The sequence below is a fragment of the Heptranchias perlo genome, chromosome 22 (genome assembly GCF_035084215.1).
Source record: "Heptranchias perlo isolate sHepPer1 chromosome 22, sHepPer1.hap1, whole genome shotgun sequence".
Lineage (NCBI taxonomy): Eukaryota > Metazoa > Chordata > Chondrichthyes > Hexanchiformes > Hexanchidae > Heptranchias > Heptranchias perlo.
In genome coordinates this window covers 38,248,885-38,273,249 of record NC_090346.1, presented here as the reverse complement: position 1 = coordinate 38,273,249, position 24,365 = coordinate 38,248,885, and the positions used below count along the sequence as shown (strand labels likewise).

General features: G+C 41.4%; 1 protein-coding gene across 4 annotated transcripts in view; it reads left to right on the top strand.

Annotated features, from left to right (window-relative positions):
- Positions 1–23,484, top strand: part of wdr24 (WD repeat domain 24) — a 31,313-nt gene extending 7,829 nt beyond the window's left edge. The window contains exons 2-10 of one of the 4 annotated variants that reach the window (XM_068003321.1): positions 1,631–2,506; positions 4,947–5,124; positions 7,835–8,504; positions 9,458–9,570; positions 9,937–10,055; positions 11,164–11,268; positions 16,179–16,513; positions 18,932–19,116; positions 21,285–23,484. In XM_068003321.1, coding sequence (XP_067859422.1) covers positions 2,026–2,506; positions 4,947–5,124; positions 7,835–8,504; positions 9,458–9,570; positions 9,937–10,055; positions 11,164–11,268; positions 16,179–16,513; positions 18,932–19,116; positions 21,285–21,453 — 2,355 coding nt within the window. In that variant the 5' untranslated portion in view covers positions 1,631–2,025 and the 3' untranslated portion in view covers positions 21,454–23,484. Of the gene's footprint in view, positions 1–1,630; positions 2,507–4,946; positions 5,125–7,834; positions 8,505–9,457; positions 9,571–9,936; positions 10,056–11,163; positions 11,269–16,175; positions 16,514–18,931; positions 19,117–21,284 lie in introns of all 4 variants that reach the window. The other 3 variants (XM_068003320.1, XM_068003323.1, XM_068003324.1) reach the window with 3 other exon arrangements.
- Positions 23,485–24,365: the final 881 nt, after the last annotated feature.

The window sequence follows — 24,365 nt, the reverse complement described above, 5'->3', positions numbered from 1 at the left end:
CGTGCCAGGCAATGACCATCTCCAACAAGAGAGAGTCTAACCACCTCCCCTTGATATTCAACGGCATTACCATCGCCGAATCCCCCACCATCGACATCCTGGGGGTCACCATTGACCAGAAACTTAACTGGACCAGCCACATAAATACTGTGGCCACAAGAGCAGGTCAGAGGCTGGGTATTCTGTGACGAGTGACTCACCTGACTCCGCAAAGCCTTTCCACCACCTACAAGGCACAGGTCAGGAGTGTGATGGAATACTCTCCACTTGCCTGGATGTGTGCAGTTCCAACAATACTCAAGAAACTCGATACCATCCAGGACAAAGCAGCCCGCTTGATTGGCACCCCGTCCACCACCCTAAACATTCACTCCCTTCACCACCGGCTGCAGTGTGTACCATCCCAGGATGCACTGCAGCAACTCGCCAAGGCTTCTTCGACAGCACCTCCCAAGCCCGCGACTTCTACCACCTGGAAGGACAAGGACAAGGGCAGCAGGCACATGGGAACAACACCAAACACCGCCTGCACGTTCCCCTCCAAGTCACACACCATCCTGACTCGGAAATATATCGCCGTTCCTTCATCGTCGCTGGGTCAAAATCCTGGAACTCCCTATCTAACAACAGCACTGTGGGAGAACCTTCAGCGCATGGACTGCAGCAGTTCACCACCACCTCCTCAAGGGCAATTAGGGATGGGCAATAAATGCTGGCCTTGCCAGCGACGCCCACATCCCATGAACAAATTTTAAAAAAATAACCTGCCCACCCTCCAGATTGCGATGTTGCCTGACACAGAAGCTTGACACCTGCACGTGATGGCACAAATAAGATTGGGAGTTTATTGTGTAAGAGATTATGTTCCCAAATCAGTGTTCTGTATCATCCATAACTGTTAGAACATCTAACGTACTACACTGCATCTTAGTGTTTTTAATACACACGTCTGCTTAGTGTTCAAGTTAGGAGAAGGGGCGCCCCATTACATTTTCAGTATAGTGTTAAAATAATACGATTAACTACACATGATATGAAAAAATATGCAGCAGTATGCCACATTGAAAGGAAACGTATTGCAGTTATGAAGGACTGAATAGTTGTAAACTTGTATAATTTTTCATCTTTTCTGCGTGGCTGCTCTTTCAGTCAAACTGTACCTAACTGTCAAGGGCTACAGTTTGATTTTTTTGTAACAATTGTGGGGGCGGGGAAACAGATCATATATCTTAAAAATGTATCTAAAGAATATTTTAAATTTTGCTTTGGTTCCTGTGCGTTTTTCTAATAAAAGTTGAACGCATTAATGCTATTCTACCCAAAGGAACTGCAAAGAGGGCAAATGATGGATCCCTGAGACAATATGGATAACTTTAAATATAATTGTTTTATAAATAGCTCTACTGTTTAATATTTATGTTGAAGGGGGTGCAGTGCAAAATAATTCTGCATGCTCTAGTGGGATATCCTATATAGCCCGTAGAAACACGGAAATGTGTGAACTTGCAATATGAATGAGTGATGTTATGTCTTGAGGTGACATTGCTGTGGCCAATTACAAATTCTTTGTTTATTTCCAAACTGACTCTATTGATGATTAAATCTTAATATTTGCCTCTTTTGCTTTCAGGTTTTTAATGAAATTTACATGAATTTTGCACTCTGCTAGCCCTAGACTCTACTGTAACTGACACTCATTTTATATATTCTCTTCAATATACTGTCGACCGTTGATGAGCAAAGACTCTATCGTAAAGTGAAATGCCTTAAATTTAATGGGTGTAATCCAATCTGATCGTGTTCATTGCATTGAAATAATGCCGATTCACATTCTTCAAGATCTGCTGGTATCTGCACTGATGTACAATAAAACTGGATAAGCTGGCTTGCCAATAAGGACCCATTGGAAACTGCTTAAAGTGTGGAACTACAATATTTTTTTCAGATTGGTAGGACAGAAGTAATTGATAACAACAACTCTCATTTCCTAACTGGCAGTGTTGCCAGAAATTACTTGTGTTTTCAATGGAGAAGATGGCACGAGTGACCACAGCCCTGAGTGGCACAGCCATCACAGGGCGAACTATGTTCTGCCACCTTGATGCACCTGCCAATGCTATTAGCGTGTGTAGGGACGCTGCCCAGGTGGTAGTGGCTGGACGCAACATTTTCAAAATCTACTCTATAGAGGAGGAACAATTTGTGGAAAAGGCAAATCTCCGAGTGGGCCGCAAGCTCTCTCTGAACTTCAGCTGCGCTGATGTGGTCTGGCATCAGATGGATGACAACTTGCTGGCGACAGCAGCCACAAATGGAGCCGTGGTGACGTGGAATCTGGGCAAACCATCTCGCAACAAACAGGACCAGCTTTTCACTGAGCACAAGCGCACAGTCAATAAGGTGTGCTTCCACCCCACTGAGGTCCATATGCTGCTGAGTGGCTCCCAGGATGGCTACATGAAGTGCTTCGATCTCAGGAAGAGGGAATCTGTGAGCACCTTCTCTGGTAAAGGATATAGTTACCTATGTTCTTGTAAAGTCAGTGTGACCTGTTTAATTATAAAACCAGTATTCCTTTATTAGCAATTCATATTTTAAAATTTTAGTTGCATAATTTCTCATGTTTTGGAAAATCCTCCACTAAAATGAAAGTGTTTTATAAGTTAATTTCCTGTCTGTTAATGAGCTGTAGAAATAATAGCAGTGATGGCTAATAGGTTAAAGTTTCACTAAGTAGTATTTTCTCCCTCAATGGCCTGTCTCCCTGAAATATTATAGCAGAATATGTCTAAACTTGTCCCATTTGCTGTTTGAGTACTACAAAAACACACAATCTTTTCTAAGTGAAAAGTTAACTGCTTCTACATCTGAATGGTGAACAGCACCTGTTGCTGTTCTGAGTTCTCTGATAGTGAAGCATTGACAAAATTAAAATGCAAGTTTTTTCAGCTTGTGGTGCTGCCATCCAGTGTGGTGTGCCTTTAATACCTTTCTTTTAGAAAAGATTACTACTGATAAGTTTAATTGAAGCAGCCACTACTATTTATAGTAATTATCTGTTTACAAGATAATTATGGATGAAGGAGGTGATTCATTGCATCCATTCAGGAAGACTTCCACTATTCTATCCAGAAGTCCATTCCATGTATTGATCACTTTTTTGTGTGAAGAGAACTCTGATATCGGTCCCTATTTGCCTTTTATTAGTTTGGATCTGTGTTCCCTTGTCCCGTTGTCTGTTTCTGTACTTTAAAATGTTTCCATTTTATTGTGGAGAAAATTGGACTTTTGATAACATAGTTGTGTGGGAGGGAGAGGAAACTCAATTATCTAAACAGCTGTTGGAGCCCTTTTGTAGGTTGAATGAAAAAAATATATATTTACATTGTATTTTTGTCTTTTGAGGGTGAGGGATGTGACTGCTATAGAATAGAACATCCTTTTCTGCATTGAGTACCCAATCTTAGTACGTGCTGCCAGATTAATTACTGTGTGAATTAGATACAGAACAACCCCCTTTCCATGCCCCCCCCCCCAAACTCTGCTCCAACAATGTGTCTTAACCCACCCTAATGAGCATTAGGTTGATACTTTCCACATCTCACACCAGCTGTCCTCAGTACCTTTCTTAATAAGATTGCTGCTGAATTGTAGGTTGGTTTAGGCTGTAGCCCCACAAGCAGTAGGAACTATCAAATTTATTTAATGCAGAACACTTAGATGTTGCACAGAGAAGACGTTCATCTCATCAGCCTGAGCTGGATTCTGGTCTCCAAGGTAAAGGACGGGTGTTCTTAACCCACACATCGCCCCAGGACCCATATTTGTTTTTTATTTACCACTTTCATCCCCCCATGTCTCTGAAGGCATAACTCTTAATTAAGGTATGGATGCTGGCAGCTCTTTGGCACTTTACCCAATTGGCCATTCTTGGTCTTACTGAACAATGATGCTTGACTAGTTATTTGACTGCAGAAGGCAATACAATACACTACTAGCATGTGTTCAGAAATGACAACTGAACCTGATCCAGTCCTTGTTTGATGACCAAAACACTTGCACTGCCCAATAAAGGTCACTGGATAGAGTGGGAGCCCTTTTTGATTCCTTTCCCTCCCTCCTTCTTAGGGAAGGAGCACAGAAGCGACTGGACAATGATCTGGTTGCAGGGCAAAGACAAGCACATTTAAAATTGAATGAAAAGGTACTACAAAGTGCTTATAGAATCATAAAATGATACAGCACAGAAGGAGGCCATTCGGTCCATCGTGCCTATGCCTGCTCTTTGAAAGAGCTATCCAATTAGTCCCATTCCCCTACTCTCTTCCCATAGCCCTGCAAAATTTTCCCCTTCAAGTATTTATCCCTTCTGTTAACTTTCCAGTTATATAAATACAGCAAAACCCACACTTTGACACCATAAAACTTTTTAAAATCTCCTTGTCTTTAAGTAGTTAAATTGTTTACATCCTGGGATAGTTCCGTTTTGTATACAAGATGCCAGAAAACTATTCACCAAACTGAATGCTGTGTCTTTTGTCATTTAAAAATGAGTACCATTTACCAAATTAAGACCCTACCTGAAAAACTCCATAAAATTTTACTTGCAGTTTCGGGGGAAAATATTCGGGTACTGGGGGAAAATCAGTGGAAAGTACGCAAGATGTGGGCAGATCATCTATATATCTAAAAGTGAATAATTCCGTGTGTTCCACTTTCTAGTCTTCAGTAGATGTGTATGGATCTGCTGATCTCCAAGATCATTGCTAATTCTGCAGTATGGATAATATTCCTGAGGACTTTTGATCTCTTTAGATTTTAGTCTGTCAGTGAGTCATACTCATTGACTTAAATATTTGTGTTGCAATAAGTCCTACTAGATGTTAATTGCCATAACTATTGAGCCTATTTTGGTAATCTTGCGAGTGGAACTTTATCTTCTATAGGTCAGTCAGAAAGTGTCCGGGATGTCCAGTTCAGTGTAAGAGACTATTTCACATTTGCTGCCTCATTTGAAAATGGTAATGTTCAGCTCTGGGACATAAGACGGCCAGATAGATATGAGCGCATGTTTACAGCACATAATGGACCTGTCTTCTGCTGTGATTGGCACCCAGATGATAGGTGAGTACAGAGAGGCTCTTGCAACCTTCGGTATTTACGTTTAGAGTCCTGATAAGACTGACTTCTTTTGCCAAATTGAGAGTTCATCAAGGTGTAATTTGATCTTGGGTGATCTTGAAGTGAGCTATGGTATAACTTGGCTCATACCCATTGATGCCTGTCTACTATTTTGTATGTAGTATATACAAATCAGAGGGGGCATCATGCACAAAGGTTCAGTCACTGGTCTGAACACTCAAACTTTGCACAGGCACATAGAGCCACTCCTAAATTATTGCCGTGCCAAATTTAACCCACGTTATTTTTGCGTCAGACAAAAACTAGAAAGAAATTAATTGTCAAAATTTTATGAAAATATGCAATATTAAGCAATAAATTTTTTTTTGAAAATTGCAGGCTAATTGTGGAATATTTAACTTCAGCCCTGATTTATTGAGCAGGTCTTAATCAGTCAAATTTCCAACAAATATGTAATACCTTAAAGCATCTCCGTTCTTTTTGTTGTAACTGACCTGAATAACATCCATTGTTTTGTAAATTATTTTCCGCTACCCCTCTCTTGTTTTCTCCTAAGCTACGCAATGCTCTACCATGGCTAAGATGATGGGCAGGCAGCCTGTTTGCAAGCTTTTCGCAAAGCTGCTGTAAACGTAGCTACAGCAGGTGCACTGCAGTGTCCGGATGTTTTTCTTTTTTTCATATTTGCTTTCTGTACTCAACACCTGCTAATTAAACAGTTGAGACTGGAAACTCGGCATATGGGGAATCACAGGCAGCAGCCAGCGGGAAAGCTTAATACGCAGCTTCCGCCTGTGGAATTCTTTACCAGACCGTATCATCACTTAGGAACTAAAAAGGGAAGTGCTAATGCGAGAAGAAGCTGCATCCCATAAACATACAGTGGGGAAAATTGGCAGGCATGTCACTTCAATGGATCTTGTAGCAATTTGCAGCTATTCACAAAACAGGGGAGCCCTGGAGACAAGGAAAGGCTGAAGAAGATTGCGGTACAGATGGAGTAAATAAATTGGGAAGAGGCAGAGAAATTTTGCTAATAGTTAACTGAAATATTGTGACAGCGTCCTGCTAGGTGACAGCATATTGGAGCTTCAACACTTTGTGCCAGCTACGCGCAGCTTCTTTAAAGCTGAACTAAAAGACTGTGGAGGATCTTCAGAAATCCTCTGTGTCCTTCAGATGGACTGAACTAGATGCTGCCAGAGAGTTTAACTGCTCATGAGCAGCACCATTCAAGTTCAGTAAAATATATCTATAACTAGAGCCTAGGGAATGCTGCAAGCTGTATTGAATGGGCATTTATACCATTTTTGCACCTAATTTGACTACAGACCACGATGCAGTTGTTTACCCATCTTGTTAAACGTAGATTTTGCTGTACAAATCTCTTGAGCTTTTTAAAAATTAGAAAATAACTTGTGCAGTTGCCCCTAACTGCAATAATCTGATATGGAACACTTTGAGTCCCTTGTTAATAGAGTCATAGAAATGATAGCATAGGAGGCTAGTCTGCTTATCACACTAGTATTGGTGTTTGCTCTTCAGCTGGAGCTATCTACTCTAAATCCTATTTCCCTGTCCTTTCTCCATACACTTTTATATTTGTTTTCAAAAACTAATCCAATTCCTTTTTACATTGTTAGTCCCTGCCTCAACAGCCATTGTGGTAAGGCATTCCACGTTATAACCTCTGTGAAAACATAATCATAAGCAGAATTTATGCCCCTTGTTACTGATATTTACAACTTGTAGAAATACATTTACACCATCTACCCTCAATCTTTCATGATTTTGAAAACCTCTATTAGATCTTGGGGGAGTCACTCACCCTTCAATGTTCCAGTGAAACCAGCACCAATCTTTCAAGCCTTTCCTTCTAATTATGATCTCTAATTTCTGGCAATTATAATGAATCATTGCTGTACCATTTCCATGGCTCTAATTTCCTTCACATAGTGGTGTCCAGAATTGCGCACTCTCTTCCAAATGTGGTATAAGCAGCGTCTTTACAAATTCAACATCAACTCAATGACCTTATATATAAAATTCAGGATCCCATTTAGCTTTTTCTTTGCCCTTTCCACTGTACTCCCCTTTTATGTATCTGCACCCCTAAGATCTCTTTGTTCTTCAACTCTATTAAGAATCTTGCCATTTAAGGTATACTTCTGCTTGCTGTTCCTTTTCTCAAAATGCACTATTTTATATTTCTCTGCAGTGAATTGCATCTGCCATCTATCTACCCAATTTGCTAACCTGCCTATATCCTCCAGCATTCTTATTCATAATTGTCCATGTCCCCTAAGTATAAGTAGTATAAGCAAACTTCAGTATCATTCCTCTTGTGCCTGCGTGCAAAACAGTCATATAAATTGAAAATGAGGTTCTAGCACAACTCCCTGCGTACACCATTACTCACATTGGACTAAACTGAAAACGTGCTCTTACCCGTACTCTTGCTTTCTCTCCCATTTAATACCATGTGCCTTAATTAAAGGGGTCATGTAACACATTGTTCACACATAACATACATTGCTACAATGTTTTTGTTGAAATCTGATATGTACATCTGATTTATTCTGTTTTTAGAATAAATTTCTTTGGGGGTTGGGCATGTTGTATATAGGTCTTAGTAGTCACCATGAGTAAGTACTAAATGCGATATAATGTGTATTTTTTTGATTTCTCTCAGGGGCTGGTTAGCAACTGGAGGACGGGATAAAATGGTGAAAGTATGGGACATGACGACAAACAGGGCCAAGGAGATCTATTGTGTCCAGACTATTGCCTCCGTAGCGCGTGTGAAATGGCGGCCAGAAATGAAGTACCATCTAGCAACCTGCTCCATGATGGTAGATCACAACATTTATGTCTGGGACATTAGACGCCCATACATTCCATTTGCAATGTTTGAGGAGCACAAGGACGTCACCACAGGAATTGTGTGGCGTCATATTCACGATCCTTATTACCTCCTTTCAGGATCGAAAGACAGTACTCTGTACCAACACATGTTCAAGGATGCCAGCCGGCCTGTCGATCGTGCTAATCCTGAAGGATTGTGCTATGGGTTATTTGGAGACTTGGCTTTTGCAGGAAAAGATAGCTTGTTTGCTAGTGACTCGAATAGGAAAACCTATGGCGGAGACAGACGCTACCCCATTTTTTTCTTCAAGAAGCCAGATTTATCAGAGCAATTTGCAAATGTATCCAGTGCTCTTAATGTGTTTGAAACTGAACTGGGCAGCAACTCCATGGACTGGTTTGTCAACATGGCACAACAGTACATTCTGACTGGCCGGCCACTGGCTGAGCTCTGTGATCATAATGCCAAAATTGCTAAAAAATTGTATCGTTATCAGGTACTGTGATTACTTGGGTCAAAGATGGAAATATATATATTCCCCCAGCCCAAAAGTTAAAGGGGTAGAATTTCTGCAGGAGTTCTCTGATCTGCTGTGACTTCAGCGGACGACCAGGAGAAACGGTGTAAACAACCGTTTAGTGACACCTGCTGGAAATTGCATGTGTGCCAGTTGAGGACAAGTTTCCACCACAGTCAATTAGCCTACTGGCCATCATTTAACATTTGAAAAATAACCCCTTGGGGTACCGCGTTTGGTTGTTGGTGGGGGGGGGCGTGTGCAGGGGCTGCTGGCACACATGAAATTGCACCTCAAAATAAATCAAAGTCTTCAGCAGAGATCAGGGGAGAATTTTTGTTCGTGTATGTACAATATCAGTTATACATGGACTCTGCAGTTAACTGGAAAGTAAATGTGCTCTGATTCCAGTCATGACTGAGGGATGTCAAGTTATGTGACACGTGAACAGTAAATATGACTTGTATGCCCCCTCCCCCCCCCCCCTCCCAAAAAGGGTGCCTTGATAACTAATAAATGACAAAGCTCTGAGTGAGTTGTGGTCAGTCCTTGGAATGGGATTTAGATTATTTGATCAAGGCTGCTTGTCATATATTCTATTTGGGCTATATGTTAACTTAGAATAGTAAACATTGGGTACAGATATTTAAAATTTGAACTATATTGATATGCATAGTGAATAATGGTGCAGGTGACATTGCAGTGGACGTTCCCCCCCCCCCCCCTTAATGTAGTCTGTTCTCAATTATAACTGTCACTATGAAATAAAAACACTGGTTAGAATAATGTAGCTGAGATTAGGAACTCGGGGAGTTGTGGGGAGGGGGGTGGAATTGAATCTGTACCCCGATTCACTGTGCACTGTCAGTATTCCCGATGCATTGCACCGATGATACAATCGGGGTTTAACTTTGTTCCTGCTCTGCGTCTAGGTGGCTCAAACATGGACGATGCTGAGGATTGTGTACTCTAATCCAGGTGCTATTTCATCTGTGAACTTGAATCAAAGTATAGGCAAGAGTGGAGGCTTACCTCTTATGAACAGGTAAGAAAAGCAGAGGTAATTTTTAAAAATATAATTTATGCTCTAGATGTGGCATACTTTGGTAAAACCATATTTATGGCCCATAAATGGGTTTTATTAGTTGGCCTATCAGCAATACCATTTGGCCTTGGCTTTCTACCTTTTGTCCTACTTTGGCATAATTAATTTGTACACGTTGAATGTATGTTTGGTTACCTACTATAGGTATGGTTTTTCTTATTTTAATGTGTTACAATTTCCACATACAAAAGTCCCCTCCCTTCTTGAATTTCTCTCAGATCTGTTGAATATTTGAAGCTGTACAATTTCTTTCCATTTACTATAGTAGATAATCTAATAGATTCATGTTTTATTTTTCCTTCCCAGTTTTAAAGAGATCTCTGCAGCACTAAGCAATGAGACAAGGTTGGAGAGGGGGAAGGCTGAAAGTTGGCAAGAAATTAATCATTTAGATTCCTCAAACCCTTTGATTACTGCAAATGAAGGTACAGTAATACTTGATTTTTGCCTTGTTACTTTTTGTGCATACTTAATAGGACTCCAGTTAAAGTTTATCCAATTAAACTCATTAATGAAATATAGTACTGCAGTGTCAATGCTAGTGCTACTTGGCCTGTTCTGGTTTGAGTGCTAAAGGTTCTGATGAATGTACATTGTTATGGCATTGTTCAAAAAATTATGTAAGTCGATTTTACAGTGTCAAAGAGCAACGTATGTCCATCAATACACTGACAGTTTTTCAGTGATCTCTCTCGTGGTAGACTGTGAAATAATTCTAGTAAAGAACTCTGTGCTCACCACCCATCTCCACTATTACGAAATGTATTTTTCACTTGAAATAGTTTTATTTTTCCTCTCTCAAATTAGTTATCCATACACTGACAGGACAGATGGACATTCTGTTCACCGGTCTGTAACTGACCACTAAGGTGGCGAGTGCAGCTTAGCTTGACTTATTTTAAGTCTTTTTATTTTACCCCTTTCTTCCCCGTGAAGTGCCTTACACCTACTTCTGTTATATCCTATTGCTACCTAACCTTACATCTTGGGCACTAAAAATTGAGTGTCTTGTTTCTTGCAGCTTTGTGACCTCAATGGAAATACTGAAAGATAATGACACACATGCAACACATCACACTAGTTAGGATTTCTTCATCACAGGACAGTTTGGTTTAGTAATACCAAAAGAATTGCGTTATCTCGGTTCGTCTTCCTTTTTTTAAATTTTGGAGAAAGGATGTTCAGGACGTGAAATCTCTGCCCATTGGCAGGTAAACAACACCAGTGTAAAACCTTAGCTGTCTACTCCCCCACTTCTATCCCAATCAAAATAAGGTTGGAACTCAACAGCAGGGGAGTGAAAGGTAGAAGCTGTGCCCCCTCCCTCCCACACTCCTTGTACCGTATGTTAGTGCTATAATAATCAGCCACCATTGCCATCTTGGTTTAGTGTTCCTCTTGATAGTTTGTGATTTCTTGTATGCGGTGGGTTAAATGTTATTGTGAGCAAAGTTCTCACTTTATATAGATTTATCTATCGATTTTCATTATCTATCTATCTATCTCTGATATTTTCCTTCTGACATACCACAGAGAATGAGGAGACAGAAGGTAGTGATGTGCCTGCCGATTACCTATTTGGGGATGTGGAAGGAGATGAAGATGACCTTTACATGGTGGACCATGAAAATGCTCCTGGTGAGAATTTGTTCACATACCTATTAGAAATTGCCTCTGTTATCACTTGCATAGTGAAGACTGACTGTATTAAGTCTTCTAGCCATTAGAGAGCCCACCCGCTGGTACAAATGGAAGTCATTATTTAACTATTGTGTGTAAACAAAAGTTAGATCTATTTCTGGTGCCAAATGCTCTACGGTGATTAAAGAAAATGAATGGTAGCTAAGATTAAATGGCGGCGAGAAGATACTTGGTACTAAATTGTTTAGTCATCTTGGATTCTTAGAGATGTCCAGAATGTCCTGTCACAATGAGAGCTGCCTACTTACTGTTTGTGTCAACAGAGTGGCTGCTCACCACAAAGGAGACCCAACATGGCTGATCTTCAGCAGGCTGATAACCAATGTTAAACCTGGTAGTTTCTCTCAATGATGTAGGAAAATTTTTAAACCATGCGTGGAATGTATTGTACCCTGAAAGTACTCCCTCCACCCCCCACCCCCCCCCCCCCCCGATAACTTAAAAAATTACTGATGGAAACAATGACCCTTAGGATTTGCATATTCCAATGCTTTAACGTGGTCCTCACAGTTAGTTATTTACATGCAAAGTTTGCTAGCATACAAATTAAAAATTTCTTATAGTTTCTATCTGACTTACATACAAACACTAATGCTGAGTATGCAAATTCATGCTTTGGGCTCACACTGTATGCTGGTCAGAATGACAGAGCTTTCCCATGTTCCATCTGAAGGTGAAAAGCCTCATGGGTCACAGAGTCTGGGTAAGCATTGCCATCATTTGACTACTATGTACAAGTCCACATGTAGCCAACAACTACATGTGGACTTGTACATAGTAGTCAAATGATGGCAATGCTTACCCAGGGGGGGTTTAAACTAACTTGGCAGGGGGATGGGATACAGAGTGGAGCTACAATAGGGGGTGATGTGCAGCCAAATATTGAGGAAAAAAACAAGTCAGCTTGGAAGACAGGGCAAATATGTAAGAGCAAGGCTGGATGGCATCTATTTTAATGCAAGGAGTCTTGCAAATAAGGTGGATGAACTGAAGATGTTGATAAACACATGGGAGTATGATATTGTTGCTGTCACAGAGACATGGTTGAGGGAGGGGCAAGACTGGCAGCTCAATATTCCGGGGTACAGAATCTTCAGGCGAGACAGAGGGGGAGGTATAAGAGGGGGGGTCGCAATATTAATTAAAGAATCAATTACTGCCATAAGGAGGGATGATATATTAGCAGGTTCCTCAAATGAGGCCATATGGGTGGAGCTTAAAAACAAAAAGGGGGCAAGCACTTTGATGGGAGTGTACTATAGACCCCCAAACAGTCAGGGGGAGATAGAGGAACAGATATGTAGGCAAATCTCAGAAAATTGTGCAAATAATAGGGTAATAATAGTGGGGGATTTCAACTTCCCCAATATTAACTGGGATACTCAGAGTGTAAAAGGCTTAGAGGGTACAAAATTCTTAACGTGCATCCAGGAGAGCTTTTTGAGCCAGCATGTAGAAAGTCCTACAAGAGAGGGGGCGGTACTGGACCTAATTCTAGGGAATGTGGCCGGCCAAGTGGAAGAAGTGCTAGTAGGTGAGCACTTTGGTGACAGTGACCATAATTCGGTGAGATTTAAGGTGGTCATGGAAAAGGACAGGGAGGGGCCGGAAATAAAGGTTCTAAATTGGGGGAAGGCCGATTTTAATAGGATAAGGCAGGATCTGGCCAAAATGGACTGGGATCAGCTGCTTGTAGGAAAATCCGCATCGGAGCAATGGGAGTCTTTCAGAAGGGAGATTGAGACCATACAATGGCAACATGTTCCCGTAAAGGTCAAGGGTGGTTCCAAGAACTCCAGGGAACCTTGGATGTCAGGGGATATACGAGAATGGATTAGGAAAAAAAGGAGGGCTTTTGGCAGATACAAAAGGCTAAAGACGGAGGAAGCCCTAGAGGAGTACAAAAAGTGCAGGGGGATACTTAAAAAGGAAATTAGGAGATCAAGGAGGGGCCATGAAAAAACACTGGCGAGCAAAATAAAGGAAAATCCTAAGATGTTTTATAAGTATATTAAGGGTAAGAGGATAACTAGGGAAAAAATAGGGCCCATTAGGGACAAAACTGGCAATCTGTGTGTGGAGCCGGAAGATGTAGGAGGGGTTCTAAATGAATTTTTTGCATCTGTTTTCAATATGGAGAAGGACGACGTCGACATAGAAATACGACAGGGGGACTGTGATATACTCGAACATATTAACATCGAGCGGGAGGAGGTATTGGCGGTTTTAGCAGGCCTAAAAATGGATAAATCCCCAGGCCCGGACGAAATGTATCCCAGGCTACTGTGTGAGGCAAAGGAGGAGATTGCGGGGGCTCTAACACATATATTCAGAACCTCTCTGGCCACAGGGGATGTGCCAGAGGACTGGAGAACCGCTAATGTAGTACCATTATTCAAGAAGGGGAGTAGGGAAAAACCGGGGAACTACAGGCCAGTGAGCCTAACATCAGTGGTAGGAAAATTATTGGAAAAAATTCTGAAGGACAAAATTAGTCTCCACTTGGAGAAGCAAGGATTAATCAGGGATAGTCAACATGGCTTTGTCAAGGGAAGATCATGTCTGACTAATTTGATTGAATTTTTTGAGGGGGTGACTTGGCGCGTGGATGAGGGTAACGCAGTGGATGTGGTATACATGGATTTCAGTAAGGCCTTCGATAAAGTCCCGCACAGGAGACTGGTCAAGAAGGTACGAGCCCATGGAATCCAGGGTGCCTTGGCACTTTGGATACAAAACTGGCTTAGTGGCAGAAGGCCAAGGCAGAGGGTGATGGTCGAAGGTTGTTTTTGTGACTGGAAGCCTGTGGCCAGTGGGGTACCACAGGGATCTGTGCTGGGGCCCTTGCTGTTTGTGGTCTACATTAACGACTTGGATATGAATGTAAAAGGTATGATCAGTAAGTTCGCTGATGATACAAAGATTGGTAGGGTGGTAAATAGCGAGGAGGATAGCCTCAGTCTGCAGGACGATATAGATGGGTTGGTCAGATGGGCGGAACAGTGGCAAATGGAATTTAACCCGGAAAAGTGCGAGGTGATGCACTTTGGAGGGACTAACAAGGCAAGGGAATATACAATGAATGGGAAGACCCTAGGCAAGACAGAGGGTCAGAGGGATCTTGGTGTGCAAGTTCACAGATCCCTGAAGGCGGCGGAACAGGTAGATAAGGTGGTAAAGAAGGCATATGGGATACTTGCCTTTATTAGCCGAGGCATAGAATATAAGAGCAAGGAGGTTATGATGGAGCTGTATAAAACACTGGTTAGGCCACAGCTGGAGTACTGTGTGCAGTTCTGGTCGCCGCACTACAGGAAGGATGTGATCGCTTTGGAGAGGGTGCAGAGGAGATTCACCAGGATGTTACCAGGGCTGGAGCGCTTCAGCTATGAAGAGAGACTGGGAAGATTGGGTTTGTTTTCCTTGGAGCAGAGGAGGCTGAGGGGGGACATGATTGAGGTGTACAAAATTATGAGGGGCATAGATAGGATGGATACTAAGGAGCTTTTTCCCTTCGTTGAGGGTTCTATAACAAGGGGGCATAGATTCAAGGTAAAAGGCAGGAGGTTTAGAGGGGATTTGAGAAAGAACTTTTTCACCCAGAGGGTGGTTGGAGTCTGGAACTCGCTGCCTGAGAGGGTTGTGGAGGCAGGAACCCTCACAACATTCAAGAAGCATTTGGATGAGCACTTGAAATGCCATAGCATACAAGGCTACGAACCAAATGCTGGAATATGGGATTAGATTAGACTGGGCTTGATGGCCGGCGCGGACACGATGGGCCGAAGGGCCTCTATCCGTGCTGTATGACTCTATGACTCTAACATTTGTAAACCATTTTGAAAATAATTTTCCTCTTGACAAATTACTGCTATATGCTTTGGGACATTTTTACTTGCCAATTTTCACTCCTGGCTTACTTTTCTGAAGGTGTTGACTCCTTGCTGGAGTAAGGTTCCACTGACACCCTCTTGTACCACATTCTAGTGATTATTATTCACGCGTGAACTTTGTGAGTGTTTGGAGGCTATTCGATCAAGAAGGCATCACAGCCAAGTTTGATCCAGTCCTCACCTCACCTTTACACACACATTTTCATCGAGGGGATTGTTTTGTAGTGATCAGGAATGGGAATCTCAGACAGTTTTCCCCTTCCTAACCCAGGGCCCTGAGGCTAATTGTACTGCCTCTATCGCCTTGTCACCCGCACTGCGATGAGCTAGCTCAGCACAGAACTGGGCGTGAAGCTGAGTCTATGCATTTTAAGTTAATTTGTTGTATATGAAGTGCTTTGAAGCATTTGAGAGAGTATTAATAGGTCCTATATGAATGCAAGTTTAAGAACTTCCTGTCTATATGGTGTAGTTACTCACTTCTCTTGTCTCACCCCATCACTTTTGGTTCCCTCCCTTGTGCCATGCAGCATTACTTGACTAAGTGGCCAAGCTGCTGCTGCTTCTCAATTCTGTCAGTGCTGCTGTGAATTTGTAAATAAAACCAAACTGGTCCAACAATTCTTGTTCCCCATTTAATGTGAATTCAAAAATGGGGGTAATTTTACAAATTGGTGCTGCCGATGACCAACCTTGCCCACCAGCAGGGAACATCAGAATTTCAGGCACAATTTTTCAGATTATTACAATGAATGGTCATAAAAATCGCAACCAGTGCACACCCAAATTTCTGATTTGCACCGCTTGTGAGGCTCTGCACTGGCAGCGCGGACTCTCAAAATTACCCCTTTTTATGTCTGTATGTGTAAAAGTGCTGTTTTAGAATTTCAATTGTCTTGTTTCTTTTAAACAATGCCAAAAATTCCTTATATAGTGCCTCCTGTTTGTTAGCAGAAGAACACGAGTACATTTTGCCTCAGGAAGCGTTTCAACTGCGTCACGAAATTATTGATAACCCTTCTGCTCCAGACCATCTTCAGGATAAAGTGGATTCTCCGCATGTCAGTGGAAACGAAGCGGAGACTGTGTGCTTGACCCCAATTGAATCCTTTTCCCTCATGTCAATCTCTCAGCCTCTCTATGATGCCTATCTGCCCACTGATTACTTTAATTCCCTTGTTAAAGACATGCTGCATTACTATGCAGAGCAGGGAGATGTACAGATGGCTGTATCAGTCCTCATTGTACTCGGTGACCGTATACGGAAAGAAATTGATGAACAGACACAGGTAAGTGTACGTTGGAATAAACCGTGTTTTCTGCCAATTTCAGTGTTAAGCAAAGAAGGGAATACTGCTCTCGGATCATGGGGGTGGGAGCCTTTTTTATGCATAAGATTTGGGAATAGAGTTCATGATAGTCACTTCATTTCTAATGGGTCTGGGTCAGTGATGGCCATGAGAGAGAAGATTTCTGTCTCATTTCATCGAAATAGTATTGAAACTAGAGTTGCATTGTCCTCCATCAAATGAAAAATTGGAATCGCTTTAATGAAACGATCCCCATTGTGTACCAAGGTTTCCTCTTCATCCTAATACTTCATCTAAATATCATGACATTTGCTTGTAGCTGTTCTGTGATGTGAAACTTGTGTGGATTACTGAAGATCATCAAAATTCCTGAAATTATAATTACAATATCTTTAAATGACAAGTCAAACCTTTTTTTCTACTATTTATGTAATGTTAGTCAATCTATTTGAATTGGATGCTGCTTCATTTGCATTCTGCACCAGTGATCTTGATTTTAATCAAAAGTCGAGAAGATATGGTAATAAATCAGTTTCCATTGTTTGAATGTTGGGTATTTTTTTCTGAAAGGGGTCCAAATGCTGATGGCTAATTTTCATATATCAGATCAGTGATCTTTACCATTTAAATTTTAACTGGGGACAATATGGTTACTTATATGCTATGAAGTTGTAATCTAAAAATATCCAGCATCCTGGTGGTACACAACATTGGGTGCCATTGACCATACAACAAAGATTCATGCATGCAACTTTCCCACTCAGTGAGTGGACTTCACAACATATACTTCAGTGCTGAGGTTATGAGGGAGGAGTTACTGAGTTACAAATAATTCAGCTGCCTCGTACTGTTGAATTCAATAGCTCCTCCACCCAGATCCCCATGATTGATTTTATGAGAATGCAACATTTAAATTTGTTTTAGTTGAATGTAAAAAATGATAATTGTAAATTTAAGTTTGTGTGCCCTCCTATTCAATTCCTGTCTCTGCAGCTCATAGTTTCACCCCCAACCCATTTGTGTTCTTTTGCAACATGCCACACTTAGTTCACCACCCCATTCAGCCCTACACCCATGTTGACCCCTTTTCCTGCCATTCTTGGTTTGAGTCCCACCTGGACATGCCCACATTCTTCCCTTTGCTCCACCAGATGTCCTCCACCACAGCACCCAAGGCTGTCTTTCCTGGAGCAGCAACTGCTGCTAATATGTTGTCTGCCACCCTTCCAGGTCCCATGATTTATTTGCTGAGATCTCCTATAGCCTTTGCACCAAGCCACTTCTCATCCATAACAACTTCAGCTCCACAAAATCCTAGTTTTTTCTCTTCCTATTTCTTTAGTCTCCTATCCTTATTTAACCTTGCCCAACACACACAGACACTCCTACACCCTTGGCCGTTTGGTGTCATCATGTATGGACGCTGCCACTTCTGAAATTTCAGTAAGTGATTTGAATCAGCCATTTCTGATTATAATCCCTTTCTGTGCTACACCTTCCTGCCCACTGCCACCTTCTGATCCATTTCAGTCCCTGCCTTGTCAGACTTGTCTGTCTGACATCAAGTTGTGGATGAGCTGGAACTTTTTTTTAGCTGAACATTGGGATAACTGAATACATCTTGTTTGGCTGCTGCCAAAAACTCTGTAGCTTTGCCCTTGATTGCATCCCTCTCCCCAGCTACATAAATCAGGCTCAATCAGATAGTGTCCAACCTTCCTGATGAGCTGAGCTTCCATTCCCAAATCATATTCATAACAAAGTCTCTTAATACCAGCTCTGCCTCTACCTCATTCCCACAGCCCTGGAACCCTTAGCCATGTTTTTGTTACCTCAAGACTCAACTCCTCTTGCTCCTGAGCTCCACCCTACACAAACTCCATTCATCCAAAATCTGCCACTTGCACCCTGGATGCTTACCCATCACTTGTCCTCACTGGCCTCTGCTGCTCCCTGTCCTACAATGCACTAAATTCACAATTTTTTCTTTAGTTTACACATCTCTTCATGGCCTTGTCCCACCCTACTTGTCACCTCCTCTAGCCCTATGTCTTAGCAATCCTATTCAATCCTCCAACTCTGACCTCATGTGCATTCTTGCCTCCCCTGTACCATCACTCCTCCATTGGTGACAGCCTTTAGCCATCTTGGCCTTACTCTTTGAAACTCCTTCCCTAAGCTACTTTCCTAATTTAAAATTTATTCTCAACCTATCCTTTCTGCTATGCTTTTGGTTCTCCCTCCTAATGCTTCTGTTGTTGCTCACTGTCTGCTCTCTTTGTGTAGCATTTTGGGATGTTTTATTGCAAAAATACAAGTTGTTGACTAAACCTATTTGGGAAATATTGACCATCTCACTGAATATTTAGAACTTTCCCTTTTATTCTTTGTTGCCAGGAACACTGGTACACATCATACGTCGATCTCCTACAGCGTTTCAAACTGTGGAACGTCTCAAATGAGGTGATCAAGCTGAGCACATGCAGCTCCATCAATTGTTTTAACCAGGCATCAACCACCCTTCACATCAACTGCAGCAACTGTAAACGGCCAATGAGCAGCAAGGGCTGGATCTGTGATAGGTGGGCTGTGTCTTGTAATAACTGCTTTTGGAGTAAAGCTGGAAGAGTGCAGTGCCTCTGCTGATAGTACAGCTAGAATCCCAATGATTAAATTCTATTGGGGGCAAGCTGGAAATGTTTGAACTTATCACTCGTAGAAAATTGCTTTCTGACTGAACCCAACAAACCCATTTTTAATACTGAAAGTAATTTGGCATAGTGTTATTTTTCATTCTTCAGCTTTGCTATTCTTTTCTGTCTAGGAAAGATCGGGAGAGTCCTTGGCTGTCATGTTACAGCATCTTAAGATCTACTCCTTTTGTTGAGTTTTCTGCAGTTCTTTCCACCACATGCAAGTTACTGATGCAGTACAGGCAACTTTAGGTTTTATTGAGAAACCTCGGTTACAGGCCAAGGTTCAAAATGTAGAACATCACTAATCTTTGGGTGGGGGTGGGGGGGAGAAATAGAACATGAGAAAAATCAAGTAATATCTGGTTGGACAGTGGTGATGGTAGTGTTGGATTCTCTGTTCCTTAAGATTATAAGGGCAGATTCTGTGATCCAGGGAGCGCAGCTCAGATGAGTGCCGGTCTGTAGCTAGTCATTTTCCATCTAATGTACTGAAAAGCGCTCCCTGTGAGGGCCTGATCATAGAATTAGCCCCATAGTGTCATCCATCTCTTTTCCTTCCACCACTTTGGGCAACCAGGAAAAGTTGGTATGTACAGTGTAACCAGATCCAAGTCCATAATTGGTGGGCTAGCACCAGAAGGACAACCACGAAAGCTTCCAGATCGTTACTGATTCACTTTTGTCCTTCAAGCAAGGGATCTGCTATCCCTACCTGGTCTGGCCTTCATGTGACTCCAGTCCCACATTACCTGGTTGACTCTTAATGCCCTCTGAAGTGGATTAGCAAGCTGCCCAGTTGTAAACAATTGTTACAAAGTTCAGTGGTTCATGGACGATGTCCACCACCACATTCTCTGGGTAACTAGCGATGGACCATAAATGCGATGTCACCCACATCCTGAGAACTAATCAAAAAAAAGTCCATAAAGGTGAATTATTCCACTTTGTCAGAGTTCTCATTCTTAGAATCATATGTTATAGCACGGAAGGAGGCCATTTAGCCCATCGAGTCCATGCTGGCTCTCTGCTCGAGCAGTCCAGCTAGTCCCACGCCCCTGCCCTATCCCTGTAGCTCTGCATATTTTTTCGTTTCAAGTACTTATCCAGTTCCCTTTTGAAGGCCATGATTGAATCTGCCTCCACCACTCCTTCGGGCAGTGCATTCCCGATCCCAAGAAGAAAGTTTTTCCTCATGTCACCTTTTGGTTCTTTTGTCTATCACCTTAAATCTATGCCCTCTGGTTCTTGACCCTTCTGCCAATGGGAACAGTTTCTTTCTATCTCGACCCTTCATGATTTTGAATACCTCTATCAAATCTCCTCTCAACCTTCTCTGTTCCAATTCCAAGGAGAACAACCCCAGCTTCTCCAGTCTATCCACGTAATTGAAGTCCCTCATCCCTGGAATCATTCTAATAAATCTCCCCGGCACCCTCTAAGGTCCGCACATCCCTCCTAAAGTGCGGTGCCCAGAACTGGACACAATATTCCAGTTGTGGCCGAACCAGTCTTTGACCCTAAACTATACAAACTAGGTATTTACAAGTTGAAATTACAATATGATCATGAGCTGACTGAGTGGATCTACACATTTCCTAATAAGATCCTTATGCTAAATATCTATCTTTAGTGAGAAGAATGAATATGGCTTTGCAAATATATATTTTAAGATGGCTTTGTTCTTGCCTGAATGAACAAGGTGCACTGGGTTTTTCTTTTTCTGGCTGCATATCGACCTTTTGTAATGTGGAGTTAAGTACATTCCATTAAATAATGATGATAGAAATACATTTAGAAGTAATTACTGTTTAATGTTCACTAAAATCTGGAAATAAAGCTGTTACAGTAAACATACTGGCCTTGAAATTCTATAGGTCATTTACACTGTTTCTCATGGGGTTCCACAGGTTTCTTGCCAAAGTTACAGTGGGAGAGTGCCTGTAGAATTTCAGGGCCACTATGTAGAACCAATGTTGGAAGAGTAATGTTTTAATGTAACTGCCAGTATTATCTGCGCTCTAACCTGCTGTTGCATGTTTTTCTTTGTGTTTTAGATGCCGCCAGTGTGCTAGCATGTGTGCTGTTTGCCATCAAGTTGTTAAAGGGCTGTTTGTTTGGTGCCAGGGATGTAGCCATGGTGGACACTTGCAGCACATCATGAACTGGTTAAGGACTAGTTCCCACTGCCCAGCTGGATGTGGGCACCTCTGTGAATATACCTGAGAAAGCTGTGCTTAAAAACTCAGTGACATCCAACAAGCACTGGCTGACTAATAACTGCTGAAGTCCTCCTTGATGTGGGCATCGCTGTAACTGTTCCGGAGATGTTTTAAAATATATGCTGCAGATACCAAAAAAATGGGCTAAAGTTGGGTGCAGTCAGTGAAAGTTGACTCATTCACCATGAAAATCTTTAGCTAAATTCAAATAGTGGAAAATATGATGACTGACAATTGGCTGAAGTGTTTTGGTTTGAAGTTTTTTTTCACGTTATAATTGTTTTCTGTCCCCTCAGCATTATCAAGAATCAATTACCAAAAGGGATATGCTATGAATACAACTTATTGCATAAAGCAAATCAGTGACTTGCTTGTGAAAACATTATTGATAGTGAAATGTTGGCTTGCTTTCCAGTTGGCGAGAGGTACTGAAATATGTCTCCCACAGGTTCAAAGCCACAAACTAATATATCAAGATGCTAATTACAGCGAAGGGCACTGATCCCACTTTGGTTTCAGAGAGTGGGTAGGATGCCACTTATCGTGGGTCAAAAGGCCTAACGGGACTTTCAGACTAACCACATGTCCAAGCAGCTGGATGTTTGTGTGCAGAATACTTTTGAGATTTGTTTGCACACACATAGATACTTGACGGAACACAGCTGAAGCAGTTCCAATCTTATCTTCAAAAAGTAAGCATTTTGCTTAAGCTTTTATTAGAGGCTTATATGGATGTTCAGTATCATTCACATCAGTGATAGAATACCAATTTTATTAGCAGTCAGAAGTGGGTTATTCACTGCCTTCTGTATAGTATGCACTTTGTGCACAAAACTGTCCATCAAGTTCAAGTAAAACATCAGTGTGTTAATGTTCTGGACTTTTTTTTTGTTGTTGAAGGGACCAGAGCAGGTGGGAAATTTATTTAGGTGTTATTTCTAATTTAATGTCGGGTGATATTTAGGACCCACGGAGCGGATCATGTGGCAATGTAATAGGCATCAACAACCATTCTGCAAACTTCCCATTCAGCTTTGCAAGCGGAGTTTTAAAAATAAAGCATAGAATGTTGCTTATTTTAATTAGCAATCTGTGTGAGAGAATTTAAAAATGTTCTGGTTTAAGTAGGCTCTGATCATCAGTCAGTGTGCTCATTGTAAAGAGCAAGTGTACAACATATTAAACTTGTGGTTACAAAGCACCTACCTGTAGCTAATAATTTTCTGGAAGGTACAATTCCCCAATTGGCAAGAACCTCAGCAGCATTCCAGCAATCGCTTCAACCAAAGCAATATCCTAGACCTGAAGTGGGGCAGAATATGCATTGTGAATTCAGCCAAATGACAGTTACCATCCAATCTTGCTGCCTCATTTAGAAAATCCAATAAAAAATTCATAAAATAACCAAGTTGAATTTGCAGAGTGTAGGCAAAGCAAATGTCACATTCTTTTTCTTCGTCGTCTGCCATTGCAGTGGGATGAAGTGGAACTTTTTTTTAAAACAGGAGTCCCATTTCTGAATCATAATCAAAATAATGACATTTAGTGAAAAGTACTCTTAACCTCAATTGCATAGGTGACTTGGTGGTTATCCATTAGCTTTTGTTTGAAGCTTTATTGCGAATACTTAATAGAATATTGCAGTGTCTGTAGGTTACATTCCACAGATAGGAAGACCTCGACCCATGGACGGATGTACAATTTATGTGAAATTGTAATGAAATAAAGACTTTATTTAACTTGCTTTCCTTTTTTGTTAAGAATTTTTACAATGGAGCTCTCCTGCATGGTATCTGGTTGAATTTGAGGTTGCAGCAGAAACTGAAGGTTCATAAAATAAAGTCTTCCTTACACTTGTATTATAAACATATCATTTATATTGTTTGTTATATTTCTTAAGACTAGAGTATTTTTAAAAATATTTATATAGAGTTTATTTTACATTGTGATTTCTGAATCCTTCCAGAAGTAACAATACACTGCTGTAAAAACGCTTTAAATAAATATATTGGCTGCTGTGATTTTTCTCACTGTGTTTCATTCATTCTCCAACCCACCACACGAAGAAAATTCTCCTCTGGACCATTATTTCACATTAAAGTTTTCCTCTTTGACCAAGCTTTTGGTTGCCAGCCCTAATGTCTCCTTTGGCTTGGTGTCAATTTTTTGTCTATTTACGCTGCTGTCAAATGCTTTAGGACATTTTACTAGAATAAAGGCATTATATAAACATGTCGTTGTTATCCTCATGTAAAGAAGATAAACTGAAGGGATTTATCCACAGTAGGTGGGTGAGATTAAACAATTTAGAGAATCTGATCCTGGATACTCAGGATGACTACCAATTGACATGTTTTGGTGTAGGATCAGGGCCTGTTCACAGCACATATTGGGGGGGGCGGGGGGGCGGTGTCAAGATTGCAGCTGCACAATCAATCAGGGTAATTACATCCCCACAGCCAGTCTTATGCACCCATCTCCTGAGCGCCTCTGCCAGGGTGGATGTCCCAAAGCTAGGAATAAGCAAACTGATTACAGCACAGAAGGAGGCCATTCAGCCCATTGCTGGCTGTCCCATTCCTTAATTTTTAAAAAAAATTATCCAGTTTCCATTTAATAGCCATTATGGATTCTGTTCCTGGTAGCATAATCCATGTCCTAACAACATCTCTCCCATTAAATTTATGGCCTCTAGTTAACTCGGTTTTTCCTGGAAATACTTTTTCCTGATTATCTCATCAAATTTTGAATACTTCAATCAGATCTTAACTTTTTTTCTTCTAATAGCCTCACTTTCTCTGGTCTGTCTCAACTAAGGTCTCTCAATCATGGTTTTATCTTAAATCTCTGCACCCTCTCCATGGCGTTGACATCCTTCCTAAAGTTGCTAAAAACTAGGCATACTAGTCTAATAAT